The sequence below is a fragment of the Bos javanicus genome, chromosome 21 (assembly GCF_032452875.1).
Source record: "Bos javanicus breed banteng chromosome 21, ARS-OSU_banteng_1.0, whole genome shotgun sequence".
NCBI lineage: Eukaryota > Metazoa > Chordata > Mammalia > Artiodactyla > Bovidae > Bos > Bos javanicus.
The window spans coordinates 21,343,904-21,356,185 of record NC_083888.1 but is presented as its reverse complement, the minus strand read 5'-3'; the positions used below and the strand labels follow the sequence as shown (position 1 = coordinate 21,356,185).

The following is a 12,282-nucleotide window of genomic DNA, read 5'->3' as shown; positions in this document are numbered from 1 at the left end:
GAGTGCCCGGCGCAAACTGCTCTCTTCTGGGCCATTCTTTCCCAGCCCCCTCCTCCCTTCCGTTTCCGCGGGGCCCGTGTGGCCGGCAGCTGAGACAGCGGCCGGCGCTGGGCAGGGGGGCGGGCAGGCGTCGGGGCTCCCGCCCGCCCCTTCCCCTTGGCCGGCCCGCCCCGGGGCCTGGGCCAACTGAAACCACAGGAGGAGGAAGCGCGGAATCAGGAACTGGCCGGGCGGTGTGGGGCCTGAGTGTAAGTCGGTCCTCGGCGGCCCAGGAGCAGCTGCCCGCACAGGTAATGCCTGTACCTACCTGTACCGAGGCCCGGGAGGTGGCGGCCAACCCGCGAGGTGGTTGGGCAGGGGCCTGGCGGGCGATCAGAGAGAGGGACATGGGACAGGGTGGAACAGGGGCCACGGGAGGGTAGGGGCTGAGGGTGGGGGTGGGGGGTGGCCGCCTGGGGTGCCTGCCGGGGCAGCCTTGGCCCTATCGAGGGCCCAGTGCACATCTCGCACCTGCAGCAGGAGCTGGGTGGAAGGATCCAGGGAGGGAGACTGGGGGAGGTTTCTGTTCCAGGCCTGGGGAGGAGACCTCCGGCATCAGGCCTCCACCTGGGACTGCAGTGGGGAGGGGCAGGACGGGAAGCACCGACAGCTTTCCCAGGCCAGGCGGTGTTTCGTACCCATCGCTGCGTTCCAGGGGGACAAGTGTCTACCTTCTGCCTGTCTGTGGCTCTTCAGCCCCTCGCCTCTCTGTCCCGCCGCCCCCGCCCCGTCCATCTCCAGCTACTCACCCCCAGTGGTGGCCTCTCCTCTCTCCGTCCCCAGGACGACACTATGGGCTTCTCTTCAGAGCTGTGCAACCCCCAGGGCCACGGGGCCGTGCAGCAGATGCAGGAGGCCGAGCTCCGGCTGCTGGAGGGCATGAGGAAATGGATGGCCCAGCGGGTCAAGAGTGACAGGGAATATGCCGGGCTGCTTCACCACATGTCGCTGCAGGATAGCGGGGGCCAGAGCCGGGGCATCGGCCCGCACAGCCTCATCAGTCAGGTGGGATTCTAGACTCCCCCCCTTTTCCTGCCCTCCACCAGCAAATTCCCATGGGTGCCTGGGTAGGTCCGCCTGCCCCTTCCATTTCCCGGAGTCCCCCGCTGGGGAGGGTTGGAGATTTGGCAGGCCCACCTCGGAAGCTAGGTTCCCCACTCCCTGCCTTGCCTGCCCCTCCCCACTGCAGTCCTGGACAGAGCTCACCAGCCAGACGGAGGGCCTGAGCCGGGTGCTGAGGCAGCACGCGGAGGACCTGAACTCAGGGCCCCTGAGCAAGCTGAGCCTGCTGATCCGGGAGCGCCAGCAACTGCGCAAAACCTACAACGAGCAGTGGCAGCAGCTGCAGCAGGAGTTCACCAAGGTGGGTGGGCTTCTGTCTTCCCTGCCTACATTTTGAGCCTCAGAGGGCTGGTTTTGCAAGGAACCCCTGGATTTCCTGAAGAAGTGGAAGTGTCTGACCACAGGCCTGCCCCCAGAGCAAGGTCCAGCTTCCTTCCCTCCTTCCCGCTGCAGCTAGGACTGGCCTTTGGCGGGGGGCCCCTCTGTTCTTTTTTCTGTCCCCCTACTGTGTGCCAGGGCAGAGGAGCACTGGGAAGCACAAGGATGAGTGATCCAGCCATCGCCTGGGAGGAGCTCAGGACCAAGGCGGGGTGCTCATCTCCTGCACTGCACCAGCTGGCCCTTGAGGGAGACAGAGAGGGATGGCACTTGGCCCAAGGCTCACTCCTCCCAGGGACTCAGGGACTCCACGAGGCAGCAGCGTGGTCCCCTGACTCGGAGGTTAAGGACTGGGGCTGTGAAGTGGGCCTGCCCGCATTTGAATCCTGCCCAGCTCCTCGGTCTAGAGGCTGTTTGATAGGAGCTATTTACGTGGAGGCTTTAGCCTTTTTCAATGTGCTGGGCAGCCGTCTGCACCACACCCCTTTTCCCAGCGCAAACCCCAGCTTTGCAGTGGCCCCACAGCGGCCCCTGGTGGCCAGTCTTCACCCAGTCATCCCTCTCTCCAGGAGATCACCTAATTCAGGTGTCAGCCTGCTTTTTGTAAGCAGTGTAAGCAGAACACAGACTTGCCCATATGTTTGTCATACTATGGCTACTAAAGAGCTAGGGCTTCCCTGGTGGTTCAGTGGTAGAGAATCCGCCTGCATTTGCGGATGGGATCTCTGGGTCAGGAAGATCCCCTGGAGAAGGGAATGGCCACCCCCTCCTGTATTCTTGCCTGGAGAATCCCATGGACAGAAGGAGCCTGGCAGGTTACAGTCCATGGGGGTCACAAAAGAGTCGGACGTGACTTAGCGACTAAACAATAGCACTGAAGAGCTAAAATGCCAGAGCCGAGCAATTTTAACAGAGACTGCACAGCCTATAAGCCTAAAATGTTTCCGCTCTGGCCCTGAAGGAAAAGGTTGATCTAGTCTGTGCACTTCGCTCTGTGGCAGATGAGGAAGCTGAGGTTCAGAGGAGAGGGGTGGGGTTTGTTCTGAGTATCCCAGCGCATCAGCAGGGAACTAGGGTCTTCATCCAATCTTGACCATCTGTTGTTCCTGCCACCAGGAACATAATTGGGGACCCAGTACAAAAGGAAAATACAGGGCTCCTTGTCAACAAATAATTAAGAATTTCAAGATGGCATCAACGGCGTTCAGCCAAGCACAGGTCCTTCTAAGCGTGGAGCTCTGCACAGCCCACACACACGCCTGCCACCTGATACCACTCTAGGCCAAGGAGGGACAGTTGTCGCCTGCCCAGTCCAGCTCTCTGCCACCCCCAGAGCCTCCCTGTCCTTAGCCTAGCTCCTCTGACCTTAACCTCAACAGCAACGGCTAAGTCTCAGGGGTCTCCAGGTCCTTCCTGAAGTATGGGCTTGGAGCACTTGCCCACCTGGACCACAGGCCCCATCCAGGGCTGCACCTTAGGCAGGAATCCTCCAGGGACCTGCTGAATTACACCGATCCCTCCTCTCTCTCCAGAGTCACAGCCAGGACATTGAGAAGCTGAAAAGCCAGTACCGAGCCCTGGCACGGGACAGCGCCCAGGCCCGGCGCAAGTACCAGGAGGCCGGCAAAGGTCCGAGGCTTCCCTCCCTGAAAAGGGTGGGGATTCAGCCCGGGCCCTTCCACAGGTATCACGGGGCAGCGGGCGCTGCCTAGGCCTCTGCTCTGGGTAACCCTCACTTCCTTCCCCCGATCTGGTAGACAAGGACCGTGACAAGGCCAAGGACAAGTATGTGCGCAGCCTGTGGAAGCTCTTTGCTCACCACAACCGCTACGTCCTGGGCGTGCGGGCAGCACAGTTGCATCACCAGCACCACCACCGGCTCATGCTGCCCAGCCTGCTTCAGTCCCTGCAAGACCTGCACCAGGAGATGGCCTGCATCCTGTGAGCCCACAGCCCCGCCCATCCCTGCTCCCACCTAGCCCGCCACAGCCCTAACGCCCAGAGGCAGGGTCCAGAAAACCCCACCCTGTGAAACTGACAGTCTTGTAATCACGTGCAAATGAGCCCTGGGCCAGTCAGTTGACATCCAAATTATATTATTCTGGGGCCCTTATTGCAGGGTTCTATTATGTGTATGGGCTCTTCCCTGGTGGCTCAGATGGTAAAGAATCTGCCTGCAATGCGGGAGACCTGGGTTTGATCCCTGGGTCAGGAAGATTCCCCTGGAGAAGGGAATGGCAACCCACTTCAGTATTCATGCCTGGAGAATCCCATGGACAGGCTCCTCTGTCCATGGGGTCACAGAAGAGTCGGACGAAACTCTTCTGAGTGATTAGCACTTTCACTTTCATTATATGTATTGAACACCATTCTAGGCTCTCCTGGGTGACCCAGCAGAGAATAGAGACAAAATTCTTTCAAATAGAGACTTTCAAATAGAGACAAAATTCTGTCCTCTAGGATTATTCATTTGTGGAAAAAGAAAAGGAAATCAGCAAGTAAAGCAGAAAGCCTGTTACAGGTGATAGATGTTATGGAGAAAAATAAGAAAATGGGGATGCAGGGGGGCAGGGTAGGAGGTTATTGTTTTTTGGGATTTTTTTTATGAGACAGTTCTTTATTTATTTTTTATCTTTACTTACTTAGTTTTGGCTGCACTGGGTTTTCACTGCTGTGCAAAGGGCTTTCTCTAGTTGCAGCGATCAGGGGCTACTCTCTAGTTGTGCTGTGAGGGCTTTTCTCTGGTGGAACACGGGCTCTAGAGCATAAGCTTTAGGAGTTGTAGCACACAGGAGTAGTCACCCTGAGGCATGTGGGACCATCCCAGAGCAGGGATCGACCTGTGTCCCCTGCACTGGCAGACCTGCACTGGACCACCAGGGAAGTCCGGGAGCTTACTATTTTAAGGGGAATGGTCTGGGAAACCCTCAAAAGTGCAAGGGTGAGCCAGGCAGATGTTTGGAGAAGGGTCATACTAGAAAGAGGGAACCGCAGGCTCGAGGTGGGAGAATGCCTGAAATCAAGGAACAGCTAGGAAGCCAGGGTAGCCTGTGCAGAGCACAGGAAGTCAGACGAGGGGCTGCAGGAGGATAATAGAGGGTCCGGCAGGCCATTGTGAGGACTTTGGCTCCGAGTGGACCAGAAGAGTGGCCGGATCTGAGCCGTCTTACTAAGGTCAGTCTGGCTGCCAAGTTAAGAATAGACTTAAGGGGGCAAGACAGGATTAGACCAGACAGGAGCCACTGCAGTGATCCGGACCACAGACTACGGCCACTAAACCCAGGCAGTAGCAATGGAGGGGAGAAGTGGTCCGGTCTCGGAAGTACTTTGAAAGTGGAGCCAGTGGAATTTCCTCATGGACTGGAAGCGGGGTGTGGACAGAACAGTCAAGGATGGCTCCAGGGGCTTGGTCCAGAGCCCCTGGAAGGCAGAGGCCACGTGGAGAAGGCACTGAGAGAAGCAGGTTCAGAGGACAGCCAGAGGAGTTCATTTTTCAGCTGGTGGAGTCTGGGTGTCTAAGAGATGTCCAATGGGATGTGTTGAATAGATGGATGGTTACATGAGACAACTGAAGCTCTGGGAGGTGTTGGGACTGGAGGTATCAATATGGGGTCAGCACAGTGATGGCTTCGGGGGTTATCAGAGCCCCCGGAGCCCCACTGTGGGGCTGACTGCCCAGAGCAGACACATTTGCAGCTCACATTTCCCGAGCACTTCCTCACACCAAACGCTCCACTCATCTGCGGTCACTGGGGCCTTGTTATGACTTCCGGGAGATGCTAAGTGACTTGCCTGTGGTCATTTGATTGGTCAGTGATGGGGGAGGGGGGAGGTGAGCCCAAATCCAGTGCCATGGGCCCCAAGCTTCTAGCCTCGTCCAGCCTGAGGTCTCCCTGACCCAGGGTCTGGTCTGGGGGCAGGAAGGAGACCCTGCAGGAGTACCTGGAGATTAGCAGCCTGGTGCAAGACGAGGTGGTGACCATTCACCGGGAGATGGCTGCAGCGGTGGCCCGCATCCAGCCGGAGGCTGAGTACCAAGGCTTCCTGCAGCAGTACGGGTAAGCCCCTCCTTGCGGGGGCCGGGCGCCTGGGCGGCTGGACTGTCGGGCACTGACGGGCACCGTTGCCGTAGGTCCGCCCCTGACATCCCACCCTGTGTCACCTTTGACGAGTCACTGCTGGAGGAGACTGAGCTGCTGGAGCCCGGGGAGCTGCAGCTGAACGAACTGACAGTGGAGAGCGTGCAGCACACGTGTGTGGGGGCTCTCCTGGGGACCGAGGGGGGCGGTAGACGCTGCCCATGCAGCACTGCGGCCAGCCTGCCGGGCTTACTCGGCTTGGCAGGGAGGCAGCCGAGGGGCATGGCTCTCACACTGCCCTTCCTCCGGGCACAGGCTGACCTCGGTGACAGATGACCTGGCCGCAGCCACCCAGACGGTGCTCAGTCGGCAGGAAGCAGTCACTCAGCTGCAGCGAGAGCTCTGGAATGAGGAGCAGACCACCCACCCCCGGGAGCGGTGAGTGGGGCCTGCTGACAGCGGCCTCCTGGTCCTCCCTGCCCTCCATCCAGCCTGCCTGGCTCACCCCTAGCCTTCAGCTGCAGGCTGACCCCCTCTCTCCCCTCCATCACTGCCCGCCCCTGCCTGCAGGGTGCAGCTGCTGGGCAAGAAGCAGGCACTGCAGGAGGCACTGCAGGGGCTGCAGGTCGCGCTGTGCAGGCAGGCCAAGCTGCAGGCCCAGCAGGAGCTGCTGCAGGCCAAGCTGGAGTGGCTGGGCCCCGGCGAGCCCCAGCCCGTCTTGCTTCTGCAGGACGACCGCCACTCCACCTCCTCCTCGGTGAGCCGCCCACCGGCTGCCCCCATGCCGCCAGCCCTGCCCGCCCACCCCCAGGGGCTGCCCGCCTCATTTTCACCTCCCCCTCCCTCCCCAAGCCCGGCCACCCGCTGACGTCTGTCCCTGGCCTCAGGAGCAGGAGCGAGAAGGGGGAAGGACGCCCACCCTGGAGATCCTCAAAAGCCACATCTCGGGAATCTTCCGTCCCAAGTTCTCGGTGAGTGGATCCACAGCTCCACCCTTCCCTAAGGGGTGGGCCAGGCCAGGGCTCTCAGGGATGTCTCCCTAGGCCACTAGGTTTAGTCCCGGAGTTTAGTTACTGAAGGCTCCTCCCAGGCCACTTTTACTGGGGCACCCCTCTGTTCCCTGGGAGTCCAGATCCTGTCACCTCTGCCTACCCCTTCTTCTCTATCACCCACGTTGTGTGGCACGGTCACCCCAGGGCTCTCCCTGCTCCTGGAGTGGTTGCAGGCTGCAGACTGGTGTTCAAGGCAAAGCTTGGTTTGAGGTCGGCCAGCCTGGGCAAGTTTATTGCTGGTTCTGAGGGTTGCAGGAGGCTCTATGTGGCACTTCGGTGGTTTGTGAGGACGGGAAGCCTGTGAGAGGCAGACAGCCAGAGACGCCTCCCCCACAACCAACTGGCTGGCCTAGCGACTCCTCCTTGCTCCTCCCCCGTGCCTTTCCAGCTCCCCCCTCCGCTGCAGCTCGTTCCAGAGGTGCAGAAACCCCTGCATGAGCAGGTGTGGTACCACGGGGCCATCCCGCGGACAGAGGTGGCTGAGCTCCTGACACATTCCGGGGACTTCCTCGTCCGGGAGAGCCAGGGCAAGCAGGAGTATGTGCTGTCGGTGCTCTGGGACGGCCAGCCCCGGCACTTCATCATCCAGTCCGCTGACGTGAGTGGACCCCAGCCTCTCCTTCCCTTCCCTCTCCTCCCCTCCCCTCCCCTTCCCTTCAGCAGAGAATGACCTTGAGGCGGTAGAAAGGAGCTGCTATATCTTAGATGCCTCCCGGCAGAGCTGAAAGGGGCCGCAGAGACCACCCAATCCCTGCAAAAACCAACAGAAGTTAAGCCTTCAGCCTGCATCCCCCCATAAGATGGGGGAGCAGGCTCGTCGTGCACCCTCAGATCTCTGCCTCTCGCCCCAGGCAGTCCCTTTCTCTCCACTGCTCTTCCTTCCTCTCCTCTCCCATGGCTCAGTGACTCCCTGCCCCCAGCAATGGAGGCCGTTGACCCCAGGTCCCCCCACCCCTGCAGAACCTGTACCGACTGGAAGGAGATGGTTTTCCCAGCATCCCCCTGCTCATCGACCACCTGCTGCGCTCCCAGCAGCCCCTCACCAAGAAGAGTGGCATCATCCTGAACAGGGCCGTGCCCAAGGTGAGCCTGGGGCAGGGGCTGGGGGCTGCGGGTTTAGGCCCACAGAGGATCCTAACGCCAAGGGCTTTTCAGGTCCCCGGCAATTCATCTACATATGTGGGCTTCCCAGGTGGTGCTAGGTGGGAGGAACCCACCTGCCAGTTCAGGAGACGCGAGCAATGTGGGTTCAGTCCCCGGGTTGGGAAGATTCCCCTGGTGAAGAAGATGGCAACCCACCCAGTATTCTTGCCTGGAAAATCCCATGCACAGAGAAGCCCGGTGGGGCTACCATCCATAGAGTCACAAAGAGTCAGACACAACTGTAAGCGACTTTAGCACACACATACAGGATGCATATTAATACATACAGGGAGCCCAGTCAGCCTCCCGCTAGGCTTGGAACGTCAAGATCACTCCCGTTTCCTGGACCTCATATGCCAGGCTGGTGCTCATACACTCAGTGCGCCTGTCTGGTCCCCGAGTCATCTAGGTGTGATCCTGGGTCCAGTCCCCATTTTACAGAGCAACAAACCAAGATGCCAAGCAATGAAAGACACAGCGTTGGTGGGGGGTGTTCAGTCCTTTGTAGGGCCCAGCACGTGTGCCCGCCACTGACCTCCGACCCCTCCAACCACCTCCCTTCCTCAGGACAAGTGGGCACTAAGCCACGAGGACCTGGTGCTAGGCGAGCAGATTGGACGGGTGAGTCGAGTGTGCTCTGCCAGCTCCTGGCCGCCTGCCTTCCCACCCTCAATCTGATTCCCAGCTTGCACCCCTGTCCACCGTCCATCCACTGCCATACACCATCCTGCCAGAAACCGAGGGGAGAGTGCCTGCCCTGACAACTCCCCAGAGACGCTTCTTTTGCCAGCTCCGCACCCTACTCCCCTCACACGCACGCACATCACCCCCACCCACCGCCCACCTCAAGGAGGTGAGACACGCTCTATTCATGTGACCTATAAAATATCAGCTTGTGGCCTGGCGGGCCAGTGGTGAAGACTCCATGCTCCCCATGCAGGGGGCACAAGTTTGATTCCTATCGGGAAACTAAGATCCTGCCTGCTGCATGGCATGGCCAAAAATAAATAGATAAACAAATATAAACGAATATAAATACATACAATACGTTCTTAGGAAAGAAGCCACTGTCCTAAAACTCAGAATGCTTTTCCAACCCAAGCAAAAGTGATTTTTGAACCCTGCACATCACAGTCTCAGTGACTGTAGTCAATCAGAGGTGACTTTCTCCGCCTGTCCCCTATGTCTGCTTGGCCCCCTGAACTGAGAGCCAAAATGAGCAGGACTAAGCATGGGGAGGGGGGGTGGTGCTGAGTCAAGGGCGGGTAGGGACAGGGTGGGCTGCGCTCCTGGGTGCAGGAGAGGCCCACAGTCCAGGGAAGACAGGTAGGAACCCCAGACTGTTTCAGGGCAACTTTGGCGAAGTGTTTAGCGGACGCCTGCGAGCAGACAACACCCTGGTGGCGGTGAAATCTTGTCGCGAGACACTCCCTCCTGACCTCAAGGCCAAGTTTCTCCAGGAAGCGAGGTGGGTGATAGAACACCCATCCCTGTAGGTCCCCCATACTACAACTTTCCCAGTGCATGGCAGGACGTTTGACCTCCAAAGGGCTTGACTTCTGCCGTGTTGTTTAAGCGTCCTGGCCCCCCCGTAGCTTGGCAGGGTCCAGGCTCGGGGACCCACCCGAAATCACACGTCCTGGTCAGCTGCTCTTCTCCTCTGCTGCCTGTCTTCTGTTCTCCCTCGGGCCACCTGGCCTTCCCTGGGACTCCAGGGGCTAGGGAAGCGAATGTGTAAGATCCCTCCCACCCCTGCCCGAGGCGGAGCATAAGCAGCACCCCCAACCCCGCAGGATCCTGAAGCAGTACAGCCACCCAAACATCGTGCGTCTCATTGGCGTCTGCACCCAAAAACAGCCCATCTACATCGTCATGGAGCTTGTGCAGGGTGAGCCAAGGGGGCTGATTTCTGGGGGTGGGGCACTCAGCTGGGCTAGGTCTCTTCCGTCTCAAACCCCCCATCCAAAGGCTCACCGAGCTTTCCCCACCAACACTGCCCACTCCCAGGGGGCGACTTCCTGACCTTCCTTCGGACGGAGGGAGCCCGCCTGCGGGTGAAGACACTGCTGCAGATGGTAGGGGACGCAGCCGCGGGCATGGAGTACCTGGAGAGCAAATGCTGCATTCACCGGTGAGGGGGTGAGGGGTGGGCATGGCAGGCCATCCCAACACCCCTCCCCCACCCCTGCCCCTTCACCAGCAGCCACCAGCTCCAGAGGTGGGGTGTGCCTCAAAGGGACCAGGCATTGTTGCAGGGGCAGCTCTGGCCCATGGCTGTGTCGAGTGCGCCCTGGCCAGGCAGCTGGCAGATGCCACACGGACATTGGCCACACAAGCCCTGTGTCCTGCTTTGCCCAGGGACCTGGCTGCTCGGAACTGCCTGGTGACAGAGAAGAATGTCCTGAAAATCAGCGACTTCGGGATGTCCCGGGAGGAAGCCGACGGGATCTACGCGGCCTCAGGGGGTCTCAGACAAGTCCCTGTGAAGTGGACTGCACCGGAGGCCCTTAACTACGGTACCTGGGCCTGATCCACGCTGGCCACAAGGCCCGAGGCCGGGCACGGGTGCCACCGCCTGCCCCTCTGTGGCCGGTGGGCGCAGCCCACTCACGCTGCCTCACCTCCTCGCAGGCCGCTACTCCTCCGAGAGCGATGTGTGGAGCTTTGGCATCTTGCTCTGGGAGACCTTCAGCCTGGGGGCCTCCCCCTACCCCAACCTCAGCAATCAGCAGACCCGGGAGTTCGTGGAAAAGGGTAAGGGAACCGGTGGCCTGACAGTGGCCCCAGAGCCAGGCCCTCTTCCTGGCTCTCCAGCTGGACTCTTCCAGGTCTCCTGTCTATCTTCCCCACTGGGGCACAGTAAGGACAATTCTTGAGGTACCATCCAGGGAACCCCTGTTATGTGCCAGGCTATACCTTTATTTCATTTACTCTTTTTTGAAAATTTTTATGTATTCAATTATTTTCGGCTGCTCTGGATCCTCGCGGCTGTGTGGGCTTTTTTCTAGTTGCAGCGAGCGGGAGCTACTCTGTAGTTGCAGTGCTTGGGCTTCTCATTGTGGTGGTTTCTCTTGTTGGGGAGCATGGGCTCTAGGCATGCAGGCTTCAGTAGCTGCAGCTCCCAGGCTCTAGAGCACAGGCTCAGTAGTTGTGGCACATGGGCTTAATTGCTCTGCAGCACGTGGGATCTTCCCGGACCAGGGATTGAACCCATGTCTCCTGCGTTGGCAGGTGGATTCTTTACCACTGAGCCACCAGGGAAGCCCCTCATTTACTCTTCATAACATGTGAGGTCAGGATTAAAAGGTCTCTTTTACAGACGGAAATTGAGATTTCACAAGAGTCACACAGCTAGCACACAGTGACTTGAGATTAGAATCTCTGTGTTTCTGGGAAAGAACAGGGGGCTCCTTAAAAATGCTGCAAGAAAAAAAAAAGGAGAACTTTGCAGCTTAAGCTGCCATGTCCCCAGGGGCTGCCAGGGGCCCTCAGACCCCCTCCTTATGCCTGGTATGCTGTGCTTGTCCTCACAGGGGGCCGTCTGCCCTGCCCTGAGCTGTGCCCTGACGCTGTGTTCAGACTCATGGAGCAGTGCTGGGCCTACGAGCCAGGGCAGCGGCCCACCTTCAGCGTCATCTACCAGGAGTTACAGAGCATCCGAAAGCGGCACCGGTGAGGCTGGGCCTCACTGCTCAAGCCAGCGGCCCCTGCGGGCAACATCATACCTCCTCAACGGGGCTCCAGCTCACTCTGCTGGACAGCTCTTCGACGTCCTGGACTCCAGCCTCTGGATTCTATGCTGTGAGCAGGGCTGCAGCTCCTGGCCTGCCCTGCATCCCTGCTCCTTCCAGGGCTTCCTCTTCCAGGCAGAAATAATAAATCCATTTGTGCTCATCAGGTGCTCTCAGCATGTGCAGTCCTCTGGAGGGCAGGTCTTAGGAGGACCAGAGGGCCTGTACCGTGGCCGTGGGGAAGGAGGAGGACGGGCAGCGTTCCCAGGGTGGAACCGACGTGGTGTGGTTGGTAGCTGTTGGACGTGAGACTTGGGGAGGAGGGAGAGAGACCAGGACAATGTGCAGGCTTCAGACCAGATGGAGGTGTTATTTCTGAACTAGGAGCCCAGGCAGAGGATCAGAGCTATGGGAACGATGGCGAGTTAGGAGAAGCATTTGAGGGGCCTGTGGGGATCTAAGTGCAACATGTAAGTCTGGAAGCTCAGAGTGAAGTAAAGGCTGGCAGCTGAGGTTTGTGAAAGTGAAAGTTGCTCAGTCGTGTCCGACTCTTTGCAAACCTATGGACTATATAGTCCATGGAATTCTCTGGGCCAGAATACTGGAGTGAGTAGCCTTTCCCTTCTCCAGGGGATCTTCCCAACCCAGGGATTGAACCAGGTCTCTCACATTGCAGGTGGATTCTTTACCAGCTGAGCCACCAGGGAAGTCATTAGCTTATAAATGTTTACAGACCCTGAGTCTGTGTCCCACAGTCAGATGAGACACAGGAGGGAAGAGGAGAGTGTCAGGGAAAGT

The 12,282-nt window shown here is 58.9% G+C and overlaps 1 protein-coding gene across 3 annotated transcripts; it reads left to right on the top strand.

The window, feature by feature from the left end:
* Positions 1-137: 137 nt before the first annotated feature.
* Positions 138-11,650, top strand: FES (FES proto-oncogene, tyrosine kinase). 3 transcript variants are annotated; one of them, XM_061394477.1, is made up of 19 exons: positions 138-290; positions 823-1,044; positions 1,229-1,402; positions 3,012-3,108; positions 3,237-3,420; positions 5,400-5,537; positions 5,612-5,731; positions 5,874-5,996; positions 6,129-6,315; positions 6,446-6,529; positions 6,999-7,208; positions 7,571-7,693; positions 8,321-8,374; positions 9,103-9,221; positions 9,547-9,641; positions 9,761-9,884; positions 10,112-10,269; positions 10,385-10,507; positions 11,287-11,650. In XM_061394477.1, the coding sequence occupies exons 2-19, from the start codon at positions 832-834 to the stop codon at positions 11,427-11,429; spliced, it is 2,469 nt and encodes an 822-aa protein (XP_061250461.1). In that variant the 5' UTR covers positions 138-290; positions 823-831; the 3' UTR covers positions 11,430-11,650. The 3 variants fall into 3 exon arrangements, with proteins under 3 accessions (XP_061250461.1, XP_061250463.1, XP_061250464.1); XM_061394479.1 differs by having other exon boundaries at positions 138-345; XM_061394480.1 differs by having other exon boundaries at positions 140-248.
* The last annotated feature ends 632 nt before the right edge of the window (positions 11,651-12,282 follow it).